The sequence below is a fragment of the Larus michahellis genome, chromosome 1 (assembly GCF_964199755.1).
Source record: "Larus michahellis chromosome 1, bLarMic1.1, whole genome shotgun sequence".
Classification (NCBI taxonomy): Eukaryota; Metazoa; Chordata; class Aves; order Charadriiformes; family Laridae; genus Larus; species Larus michahellis.
Window position 1 is genome coordinate 54,064,950 of NC_133896.1, and position 13,206 is coordinate 54,078,155.

The 13,206-nt window shown below is 46.3% G+C and overlaps 1 protein-coding gene across 2 annotated transcripts in view; it reads right to left on the reverse strand.

Annotated features, from left to right (window-relative positions):
- Positions 1-13,206, reverse strand: part of GRIN2B (glutamate ionotropic receptor NMDA type subunit 2B) — a 209,538-nt gene that overhangs the window by 109,029 nt on the left and 87,303 nt on the right. For both annotated transcript variants that reach the window (XM_074577022.1, XM_074577013.1), the window contains one exon: positions 12,483-13,081. In XM_074577022.1, coding sequence (XP_074433123.1) covers positions 12,483-13,081 — 599 coding nt within the window. The remainder of the gene's footprint in view (positions 1-12,482; positions 13,082-13,206) is intronic.

The window sequence follows — 13,206 nt, forward strand, 5'->3', positions numbered from 1 at the left end:
TTAGGATCAGTGGGTTGAGGAGGAAGTAAAAAAATCATTAGTTCAAACATCTAAGTACGTGTTCAATCATCTGTTCCTCTACTTGACTACCCACCATTTACATCCTTGGTTAGATCCACTGCAGAAGTCACAAAATTGTTAGTTCAAACATCTAAGTACGTGTTCAGTCTTCTGTTCCTCTACTTGACTACCCACCACTTACTTACATCCTTGGTTAGATGAATTGCCGAAGAACATATTCTGAATACTGCAGAAGAATATATTCTAAATTTGCTCTTGCACCCACTGGCTAGAACAAGCCCACCACTTCCATGCCTGCTAACAAGACAAGGGGGCAAAACAAGGATTCCTGGCCTGAAGAAGGAACACAAGGAAATGGCATCTTTAGCGGTGAAATACACAGCAAACATTGCACAACCAAGAGTTATAAGGACTTGACTAGGAAAACAAGCTTTTTGGCATAGGTCTGCATCAGTAAAGGTGTGACCTGTTACCAGAGGGCCATTCCTGTAAAACAGACCTCTCTCAATTTATCACCATCTTTCACAGTTCCACCAGCATGTGCCACCACAGAAGAACTTGTTCCACAGCTTCCTCGTGGTACCAGACTAGATCCTTGACAACTTACCAGAGCAATGCTATACTGAGAACACCCACAACACCCCGAGGACTTGTGGTGTTCTGTAGCACCGTCCTGGAGACCTAATGATTAAGTAAATAACCACAGGCACAACAGCGTTTGTCTCCTTGACCAGCTCCACATCTCCTTTCTTCTATAATGGTGAGGGGAGAAGGACCGAGGACGATTCCTTACTCAGCCATCTCCAAATGAGACCCCTAGGTGCTACCACATAGCTTTATTCTCTGAGGCTTAAAAAAACTTCCAGCACGAGCCTCTGTCACAAATGTGACAAATTTATACGCCTGCTTTCCTTTGTCTTCTCTGGCAAAAACAGAAGGCTGCAGGAATTTGCTGGTGTGGAAGTCCCCGCTGCCTAGCTTCAGCAGAATGGCCACAGCCATTCACCTCTCCGGCTTTTGGCATTGCTGCTCTACCTGTGGCAACTGAAAAGGTAAGCTATGAACCACAGGGAGGAATAAAGGTCAGTGCCACTGACAGCCCTCCCACTTGGGGAACCGGCTGTATGCTGAGCTTGGCAGTAGTCTGCATGCCCTTCACGGCGAGTGCTGTAAAATCAAGCCCAGTGATGCTCTTTATTTCCCCAAGCGCTCCTCCTCCTGCTCTGCATCCCCACGTTCCTTCGCTGCCTTTCTGTCAGTGCCCTTCTCCAGGGACCTGCTTCCACACTGCTGACTGATGGCTGTGACGAAGGTTTCAGAGCTGCCGCAGCTGAGCACCAAGAGGCAGGATCCAGAAGTGGGTGGCAAAAAGGGAGGCAACAAGTAACAGTGAAAACCAGCCTGATCCCCAATGGAAGGTGGTGAATGCCTCTCACCTGAGCAGCTCTCCCCTCCCCTGTGGCTAATCCTACCCCTGAGTGACTACATACCCTCTGTACTGACTTACATGGTACTTCCAGTGCCACCCACTGTTGGGAGTGCCATGCCCTTCTCATTTGGCTCCCTTGCTCTGCCAAACTTTCTTGTTAAGCAATTTCATGGAACTATAATAAACTATCCCAAATCAATTTCACAGCATTGCTAAGCTTGTGCCTTCATCAATTCAAACTTAAGCTTTCCATGAAAAATTGCTTGGAGAGAAAAATACAAATCAGTAAATTAAGTAAACTTCTCACTCTAGCCAGTCAAGCAGAGGCCTTTTTCAGAACTAGCATCTTTCCACAGCCACCAGAGAAACTGTGACTTGGCACCAACTCCAAGGTACTTGTGTCATCTGACCGGTAGTCTCACATTGGCAAAAAGCAAGACCTCCTCCTCCTCACAGCTACATTAAAACCAAAATAGATTTGCAAGTAGAGCTCCCTCAGTATCTCAACTACATGCCTGCAAGGAAAGAGAAGGAAAAGGAAAATGAGATGAGGGCAGCAGAACATGCAGAAGCCTGAAAGATTGGTCCTGCTGCACCACCCAGATCTGGGCAAGTCAAATACTGGAAAGCCCAGCATCCCATGCTCTCCCCCAGAACAGCTATTTGACACGAATACATGCTAGGCATACTGAAGAGCAGTTGATAGATGTTCAGATTTATTTAGAGGCTCTAAGCATCTGTACTTTGCACCTCAAAGTCTTCACAGTCCCTTGGTGTCACTGGAGAGCATTTCATCATGGCTTAAGTACCATCTCTTCTAAGCTCTCACTATGCCACACGTCACCACCTAGTTGCAGAAGGGCAGCGTCAGCATCTTTGAGAAGAGGGTGGAAAGCATTTCTTGCAGCAGTCTGCATTTGAGGTACCTCATGTCACTCACAAGGCTTAATCTGCCAGCGACACATTATTTTAAAGGGGAAGAAAGCAATGAAAAACATCCTTTTGGGGGGACCATCTTTTATTTATGGCATCTATTACCTATGTGGCTGCATCCTCCCAGAGTTTCACTGCAGTTGACCCTTTTGCTCCCCATCTAGTTCTGGTTATCACTTGTCTATACCCAGCAGCAGGTACACAGCAGCCTTGCTGGACATCTCCCTCTGCCCAGGGCTGAGTTTCCAGGGGAAATAAGCAGGTAATCAGTGTAGAATCAAGGTACATCTGCCCAAAACATGTCATGGCCTTGTGATGAAGGCGGTCCCGGAAAGCAGATATCATCTGCTGGTGAAGTCTGCACGCTGGAAAAGCTGACAACCTCTTTCCTGAAACCACTTCTGGAACTGCTGGCTGCCTGATTCACACAGGCACACGAGAGGCATGTGTGGCACTGCCACTAATCTCTTGTGCTTATTAAACAGCCCCAATGTCTTGGCGAAAATCCACCTCTAGCAATTTCATTCTGCCAGCTGAAATTCCTCGTGCAGCTCCAGTGAGGTGCAGTATTCATCTCCGCTTCATACTACGTGCTGTTAAACAGTTGCTCTATTTCACCCCAGAGATGGCTGGATTTTAGCGGTGAATTAAGCCATCCCTTTCTACTTTGTAAAGTGCTTTGGAATTGCAGATAAAAGATACTACAGACTGTCATAAATAAATGTAAGATGCTGACACTGCTACTGGAGGTAGCCATCTTGCTGAAAAATGATTTCATTTGTGACACTAATAATACAGGGAAGAACGCCGGGCAAGACACTGAAAACTCATTTCCATCTCGTTTTAATACAGCTTCAAAACCCAGGAAAAAAAGTCAGCGTCGAGTCAGCATTTGTGCATTTTTAACCACTGTCAGGCCACGGAGATGCATGGATTTTTCAGTCCAGGGTGGCAGCTCTCTTCCACCCCGGCCACACCGTCAGTGGGTGAACTCTTCATCCAATTACCTGATGTCTCGCCAGATCCTTAAGAAAGAAAGACCAACCCCGAGTTCACTAAGTCTGTTTTTTCAAGCATTTCTCATGGTGCATTACTGCAGGGGGAAGGTCTAATCACCTTACAATCTTTACTCCATCAAGACAGGTGTGGAGACCTGTTCAGTGTGATATAGCAAGCTCAGAAATCTCTCCACAGGGGTGGAAAAGAGCTTTCTTTGTAGGAAGATGGCTGGCAGCATTCAGTCTGATCATTTCAAGGGCACTATGGTTAGATTTTAATATTCATTTTATATTAAGGTGCTTGCAGGCTTGAGTAGGGACATCTTTATTACTTAAATCAGGAGAGAATATGCTGCAGGAATGATAGAGCAGATAGTGGACTGGACAAGCTGACAAGCCTCTGCCATTTCTATTTTCTTTGTTTGTATTTTGCTCACATTTAAGCATTTTAAATACCACATTTCTAGAGTATCTTTCATTCAAATACTTAAAGAAATACAGCACACAATGAATGTACAATACCCCCCAAAAATGACGCTAAAGTAACATACACCACTTTCAAATGTTCATATTCAATTCAAAGTCAAATTTTCTAACCTTAACAAAGCAGGAATCCCTTGTCTAACACTGCAAACTGATTTTTGAACTTTGAAGTGACGCTAGCTTTGAGTTATTTGTCTACACCAACAGAACCCCCACTGCTGGATAATTATTTGAAAGCAGAACAAATGCATTCATTTCACACTCTCATAACTCAAAATTGGACGAACAGGTTTTTTTGCTAAGAATTTTCCAAAATTTTTCTTTGGACTGAGAATGAAAAGAAAAATAAAAAATTGCAACATGAAACAAAACGTACTTTAAAAATTACAGCTACTTGAAAGTAGGCCAGTGGAGAGGCCTGTGAGCTGCAGAGGGAGGTCTGGATTCTGCACAGGTAACAGGTATTCAAAGCCACAGTTTGGTTTGGTCCCTTTTAGATGAGTATTCAGCTGCCCCACAGATACGCAGATCCACATTTTCCCAAAACTGGGATGCAAGACTCGAGTACACCCTTAAAGCAATGATTCTGAGAGGAATTTCATCAGCGGCATGTAGTCAGGAGTGCTCTAAGCCTCAATTCATCAAAGCACTCAACCGCGAGCTTAGCTTGAAACGTGCACAACGATTTCTTAAACGAAGCATATACAGCAAAGACCACTGAACAGCAGGTGCCTCTGGAGGGGAAGAGACCAGCTGTTTAGCAGGGCTCAGCTCCATCACACGAGGGCGTAGGACAGAAAGGGGAAAAGAATATCCCGTTGGAAGTTAAACCGCAGGAATGGCGTTAAGACTGCAGAACACAACGAAAAAAAAATCTCGTCCCGGATGCACCAGGGTTAATGCCTCGACTCTCTGCCAAGAAAAGCCATCTGATTTTTTACTTCCCCCCGCCCCCTCCCCTTTTATTCATGAATTTCTGTCTCAACGGTGAACGCTGTCACGGCCCCCGCGCCCCCCCAGGAGGGAACCACTAGGCGGCGAGCTGGGCTGGTGTCTTGTCAAACCGCATCGTGAACCCAAATTGCATCAAAGAGAAGAGAAGAGAAAGCTGCTCCACAGTTGCACAGGGAGCCATAGCAACGCGGCAGTTCCTATTTTTAAAAACTTGAAAGATAGTAAGAACATTAAGTCTGAGGGGAGAAAAAAAAAAAAAAAAACACCACGCTTCTATCGAAAGAAAGAAAAAAAAATGCACGTGTTCCTTACAGGCTCTAGTGATGAAACCGCATATGGCTAACCATCGATTTGCAGGTGTGCAAGTCAGAAAATATCCACAGCCTCAGCAAGCCAGTCTCTGAAGGAAAGAGGCTATTTCTCACCTTCTCTCCGCTGATCTGCTCAAGCAGGTTTTCAAATTCCCTGGGGCACTTTAAAACCCACAGGACCCCAACTGCACTTTGTGATTGGGGTGAGATACTGCTGTAGCTGACGCTAAACCGTAGCCAGAGCTGGGTTTGCGGTTTCGCACTGCTTCCTTCAGCTCCGCCACAGAGGAAGGATTTTGATTCGCTTTTCATGAAAAGCGGAGAGAGCCTGAATGCACAAGTTAAAGCATATTGTCACCAGCAAGTGAAGTTGCCACGGTATTAGCACTAATTGGACTTGGCTGCGGAGCAGGAGATGTCTCAGAGGGCTGGAAGCAGAACATGGACATTTTCCCATCTGGAAACTGATGGCGCATACCAAAATTCATTCCCAGCTGGTGGATTTTGGAGGCCTTTATGAAAGGGTCTGTCCTCTAATCAAAAGGTAACTCTTGCCAAAAACCCATCACTTCACTTGAACCCTCCCATCCTATTTTAATTGCAAAGAGGATGAAAAATCCAGCTGTCCACACAGAACAAGTGCCTCCTCTCCCCCTCAGACAAAGCCCTGCTCTGCAGTACCATGGCATCCTGTGGCACCTGCTGAGGAACATTTTTGCTGTCCCCCCATCATATACTCCCTTTGAGAAGCCTGGGGTCTGAAGTGTTCTACCAGCGTGCTGAGTTGGTTTGATGTTAGACCTTCCCCTGCGAGGCAGCCATCCCTCCCGCTGCCCAAGCAGCGCTGCTTAAGGGCTGGGCAAAGCAAGGGGGACAGCCAGGCACAGACCATGCCCTTCTGCATTGGGCACCCTTAGCAGCTCACCCATACAGGGGAGGTTTGGGTCAAGAGCATCCCCCTCAGCATCCTCCTTCAGGGGACAGAGAAAAAAGGAGTGAGAGGAAGCCAACGCTGCCCCCGAGATGTGGTGGCACATGCATAAATGCTCCCCGCCACCCCACTGCTCACCTCCTGGGCGGGCGGTGTGACTAACCGGTAGCCCCAGGGTTACAAACCTGGAGCCTTTCACCAGCGCTGAACAACCACAAACAACAGGGAGCAACACACACAGGACAAACGAAATGCAACAGGAGACGCAAGGCAGGGAGGGAAAAAAAAAAAAAGAAAGCGATGGCGGTGTGCAAGCAACAGAGAGCGAGGTGATGTGTAACAGGGGACGCACGGAGGCAGAGAGACCCTGATGGAGGCGGGAGGCGCGGGCCAGCCCCGGCCTCCAGCTGCTGCTGGAGCGGTGACAGGAACAAGCAGATTTCAGCAGCAGGGATCTCTAATCCATCAGCAGCGCTCACGCCACGTGCTGCCAGCTAGCACCAGCCTGACGGCAGCCGGACACACCAACTGGCGGGAACATAACAAGCTGCTAACAAGACACCGGCTTAAAGGCTCTGAAAGGTCAAAAGTTACACATGCTCCCTCACCCTCCAAGTTTCCGAAAAGGGCAATTCCTGCATCCGCGGGAACGTGCCATTTATACCTTCTCTCCCCTCCTCCTGGCAGTTAAGAAGCAAGTCCCAGAACTGTGCCTTCCACCACTGGAGAAGGGCTGCCCAGCCAGCTGCCAAGCAGGTAGATGCCACCCCACCAAAGCCAGTGAGACCTCAGTGCTGGCCAGTGCTCCTGCCTTAGCATGAGGTTAACTCAACGGTCCTATGAATGGAGAAAGGGCGACACAAATGGTCCTTTCTCCGTTCCTGCTCTCAACTCCCTTGCTGCACTGCGTGAAGGCGTGTGGCTCATTTGGCTAGGAGACAACACAGAGTGGTTCCATGTCAGCACCTGCAAATGATATATGATAATCCCTGTGTCCAACACGGCAGGTGATAGTTGCTGTGACTGGAGAGGACAGGGCAGGAGGGTGAGTTGGGAGAGGCCCGGGAAACAAGGAAAGGTACTACCTGGGCTGTTCTTGGCACTGACCTAGGGAAAGGAGGTCCAGGATGCTATGGGCATGGTGCTGCTCCTGGGTATCAGGGTGGCACAACACCCTGAAGGGGAACTGCACCTTTCCAGGGATATATATAGCCCCTAAGGTCTTGAGTCTCCAGGGAAGCAATATATTTGTGTGGTCCTATTTCAAGTACTTTCTCTGCTCACTGACTCACTGTTCCTCTGTTTAAGCCCCAGCAATTCCTAGTTTCCACTAGGGGAATGTGGCCATGTGAGAACAGAGCTTGCCCTGGGTGTTCCAGGGAAAATAGTTTCCAACCATTCATCAAGGGCTCTTTCGCATTTCTTAACTGGTTGGCATGGAAAGCTCCAGATGAAAGTTAGTATTTCGCCCAAAGTGGAAGTATCATGTCCAAACTATGTGCCGAGCTAGCTTGCCAGCTGTTTCTATATTTGAGGAATCTGAGGCACAGAATTGAACCTACCTTTGTTCCCCTCTTAATGTATTTCTTTGCAAAGGCAGTATAATTCCACATTTGTATTTTCATTCCAAAGCGAATGCTTCACTGCACTTTTTATTAAAATGAAATCTGGTGTGTGCAGCCTGGTGTTAAATGAGAGACTATTAAAGCCAATCAGTGGAGAACTCATTAGTAACCCTACAACAACAAACTAGTAGTTATGGCCCAGCATTCACAAGCAGCCATGACAACCAGTAGGAAGAACCCAGGTCTCATTGAAGGCTATAATAAAAACACAGCTTATGTAGACCAACGACTGCGAATATCCATACGAAACGGCTGAACTTCTATTCCTCAAATATGTGCCAGAAATCATATTCTTTTCTCATGACTCATCCCTGAATTCCACTCCCAAGAATGCTCCTGTCATTTAGTTATTTCTTCCCATTTCTAAAATGTAATGAGAAGCACCAATCCCGAGCTCAAGGAAATCTGTCCCATCAATTAAAATAACGAAATAAGCAGAAGGCTGCCTATAAACACATCCACTTCTGCCCACTCACTCCTCAGCAGCCATGGTGAAGGGAGAATAGATGAGCTTTGCAGAATGCCTAGAAGGTTTGCAACTCTCCTTGGAAGGGCCAAGAGGGAAGAGCTTCCATGTCTGAGCATCTCTCCAGAGGAAAATCCTGTTAGAAACTCCTTCCCAACCTTTGTAATCTTCTCATCCAGTATAAGTGGGCAGAGACCACAGTGGTTTGCTGGATGCCCAGGATAAGTCTGGCCACTGAGATTACTAGAAACTTGGTAGACTGGAATATTCAAACCAGGTTTCTTTCTGGGACAATGAAGGAATAAATGAACAGGTATTTATTACAAACCAGGCAAAGAATTACAGAGCGTAATTGAACTGGAAAACAGCATTTGGATATTTGGACTCCAAATGATCACCTAAGCCTATTATCAGCATAAAATGAGATAAATCCCTCACTAGAGGAAAAATTCCTCAAGAATCATTCAAAAAGAAAACTAACAATTCTTGTAGAACAAATATTTCTCCACGTATCATTTTGCTACTAGTTAGTGGAGTTATCTCACCAGTGGGCTCATTTCTAGGACAAAATCTGCAATGTTCAGTGGTCGTGATCATACTTCTACAGTTCCAGCCTAACACAAAGGAGAAACGGCTTCATGACAGACAAGAAACAGTTGCTATGAGACCATTATTAATATGACAAGATGCAGACCAAACACCTACATTGGCAAGAAATGGCATTTAGACAAAAGTCGGTCTTGCTTCTTTTTGTACTTGCAGCCATACTTTAAACAAAACTTTGTTTGCACAAGCTCTTGCAAAAATGAACAAGTGTCAATGTAAGAGGGGGGAGAGACATGGAGAAACTGAGCTTTCTTTCTAAATCTGAGCAATATTCAATTCATTTCCTCCTTACTCCATTATACACCGAGATCGACCACCAACTGAGACCACGTTGAGCAAGACCATTTGATTTTAGCTGCATTCAGAATTACTGCACTTTCAGAAAGGGAAAAAAAAGTAAGAAACGGTCAGAGTTCAAAGGCAGATCTTGAGAAATGACTAATTCACAGTCTTAGTGTATAATGTGCCCCAGCTGAACTAAATTACACATTTTTTTTAGTTGGATGTGTCACTCTCCGAAGAATAAACCGGGAAAATTCCTTTATCGCGCTGCCTCCCAGCTATGGACTTGAAGAAAATTGGACCACTTTGGATTAGCTTCAAGGGTTTCTGAAACACCAGCTACATGGTGATGTATTATCTGAGGTCACATACACTTTGCAGTCTCCCCAGACATCAAGCCCACGTACATATATTTCTCTATTCTGTGTAGGCATGTGGAGGGGGAACTGTAAGTTGCAGATGGCTGAATATAGTATTGCCGGGTCCAGGGCAAGACTAAAATTAGTTTTCCAGAACCTTCAGTCCAGTGCAAAGTGAGCTAGACCGTGTCCCAGACATGCAGGTACTGGTGCTGCCTGGTGTACGCAATGCACAAGGGCTGCGGGATCTTAGTAGGTGGAAGGGGTTAGGGAAGGTATGAAGCAGCCAGGTCTGCAGAATCTGTAATATCCCAGATAGACAAAGCATTTCAGGAGAGATTTAAAGACCTGAGACAGACAAAGTATATCAGGAGAGGTTTGAAGCTTAGCACATAGTAAATTCCATTGAGTTCAACAGGACTTGAAGGTATGAACACAGATTACAGCCATTAATCTCTGTGGGTTTTGGTTCAGTGAGGTGAACTCATATCTTCATGTCTACTTCTTTCCATGTCTTTTCCGTCTCCTCTGCCTTTCCTCCTGCCCAGACTCCAGGCTGTAAGGCTGAGCTTGAAGCTATCACACTTCCATTGAACCTTTGGATTTGTAAAAGCAATGCCTTATTTTGGATACCACTAGCTTTTTTACATCTAAAGGTGCCGGAAGGTAATTTCACTTAAGCAGAAAACTACGTGCCAAAATCACTGAAATCAAACTTTTTAACCATCTCGCTCAGAAGTACAGAGAAGGTGGAAACATTTGCGGGGGGCGGAACGCCCAGACTGGCAGAGCACAGGCCAGCGCAAGTGAATATCTGCACTGTGGTCACAGACACAAACTGCAACACAGCGTAATTATTTCTGAGCTAGCTCAGGTGCCTGCAGCAATCTAGGTAGTGGCAGAACGGAGCTTGGCATGGACTAATTGACTCTGCTTCTCAGTGAGACTGATGTTGGAATCCAAACTAAGCCGGGTGTATCTACATGTATCTGCAGTCATTCCCACGAATGCTGTACCCAAAGCAGGCAAGGGAGAAGGAACAGCATGATTTGGGCCACGAAGGTGAGAAGAAAGCTAATATTTTCAAAAGTGACGAGAACCGCTTTCATGTGGGGTGCCCAGGGTTCAGGGCACATCTACACGGCACAACACTACTGTCATACCCAGAGACTCAAGAGTCTTTGAGCTGGCGACTCCTATACAATGCAAAGAAGCGCTATGCGGACAGGTTATGCTGGGTCCTCAAAGCAGCATAGCTATATGGGTATGATGTTATGCACAGGCTAATACAGTGTCAACAGAACTAATTAGCAGAAGGTCTCTGCAGAACACCGCATCACATAGCAGGGGACAACATTTTGTTTTCTAGATAACTGCTGAAAAGGGACAATGCAGCTCCCTCCAAAATCCCTATTCATTTGGAAGGGTCGAACAACAGCCTGCCTTGATGGTATTTCTGATAACTTTGTATATATTAAATATATTTTCCCTGATTAATCATTCCAGGGATGACTCAAAAGAGCAGCAGAAAACACCCCTTACCCCTAAGCCTAGCTGGGAAGGAAACTGATAAAAGCTTTGGGCGCCTGTGGTGGTTCCAAGGCTTGCAGACAGCAAAAAGCCAATATGGGGATGAAGTAAAGGCAGTAAGACTTGATAATATGCCAGCGGATCATAGAGACAAACAGCAGATAGCATTATGGATAATATAATGGGTCAAATAATAGACTTTTCTTTCAGTCCCCAACTTTCAGGCAAAGCAAAATCTGCTTTCTTGTTCACCAGTCCCTCTCTCTGCCTAAGACAGTTGACAGTGAGGGGTCACAGCACGCAAAGCAATCCATCACATTTACACTGTTCCATGATTCATCACGACAAATGAACAAAGATGCTGAGCTCTGTGTGGCCACCTCTCCTGATGGCTACTGTTTGGATTCCCCTTGTCCTACCACAAAGAGACCAACCTGCCCAAGGATTCTGTATGTAAAACATTGGAGAATGACAGCTGAGCAGGTCAGGGGGCATCAGGCTAATTGCAGATCCTATGTCTAATTATCTGGGTTGCTTAGCAACACACTAAAAATCCAGCTAGGACAAAAAGGAAGATCTGGTGATAAGAGTGCTGTTCTAGAGGCTGTTCCACCACAGCCTTCCTCTATGACCTCAAAGAAGCGTCTTAGCACTGTTTCTTAAGAAAATCTGAATCTGGATCAAAAGATGATGTTTATTCAAATAAGTTTTCCCTATTTTTAAATGCCCTTTTCCATCTAAAAAAAATTACTGTTCTGATGGAGGTGCCTAGGCTCTCTGCACAATGTGCACAAGAGAGAATGTGACCCAAAACAGACAGCAGACAATGGCCAATAAGGTGCCAATGAGCAGGGTGACAGCACAAATCCACCTCTTTGAGGTAACCTGGATTCTTAAGACACCCAAAGGCTTTAAAGGCTTCCAGTATAAAGCAGGAGCTGAGCAGAGTTGTTGACTCTTTTTGCAGCTCTAGTTCTCCCATCTCTCTGCACTTCCTTCTCTCCTGTAATTCAGGGCTAATGGCCAGCAGAAGGACAGTTGGTCCTCAGACAACAGATGCCATGAAACTATTCCAGGTGGGTTACACAACCATCACCTATAAAGGACACCTGTTCACATACTGCCGGTGCCTGGAACAGAACCTGATGCCTTCTAGATTTCAATACAAACATCCCCACTGCTTGCAGCAAGAACCTGCCTGAGAGTTACAGACCCATTCATGCAAAGACACGCCAAGAAGTTCAGAACTGTTATAAAAGCAAAATTTTGTGCATCGAGGGGCACACTCAGATTTTTGCACTATGCCTTCATTGTTCCTTTTGCTCATGCTGGCTTCCCCCCTGCGTTGCACGGATGCTTTCTAAGGGGGTGACAGTACTAGCACTCATGATGCACAGCGTCACGAGTCCCACCATCAGCATGCCTCCCCTTGCCCACATTCTGGCCAGCCCCACCCACTGTCCCAAAGCACCACGTGCCGTAGCAGAATTATTCTGGTCTCAGTGGTTCTCTCTGACCCCTTTTTTGTAAGGCTCGCCCAGCCCCTTCCCTTACCTGTTGAGCATGTTGGACTGGTAAATCCTTTTCTCCTGGGTGTTGTAACAGCTGCTCTTGGGCTCAGGGATGAAGCTGTGTTCAGACAGCATATCAGAAGCAGCCGTGGTGATTATGGCTATTCCATCCCTCACTCTGGCAGGAAGACCGTAGTCCCATTCATCATATGAGACAGAGATGAGCCCGGTGGGGAACTCGGATGGCACTGTGTCTGTATCCCCTGCCACCAGGCTGGGCACGATCCACGTGTAACCATAGCCTGTCAGACCCACAGAGTTGGCCACCTCAAAAATGTAGGTGGCCTCTTCCTTTGTGCAGTAGAGGAGGATAACAGGGCTTTGGAGCTTCTTGAGCTGGTTCTGGATCTTTGAGTCCCCATCGTCCAGGGACATGTCCAACAGGAGGACCTCCTCCAGTTCCCAGCCCACAAAGCTGTGCTCAATGGTACTGCGGATCTTGTTCACAAAGTCCTGGTAACCAGGGAAGTAAGTAGTGACAATGGAGAAGATGTACCAGTCATATTCTTCCATGATGTTGAGCATGACAGAAGCTTGCTGTTCTATTGATGGGCCAAACTGGAAGAACATGGATGACTCATCCTAGAATAGGAAGTCAAAGAGAAGAAGAGAGAGAAAAAGAAAATAAGAATAGGTCAAAGGAAATAAACAGCATTCCTAGTCAACCCATTGAGCATGGAGGGGGAGGCACGCAGTCACACGCTTCA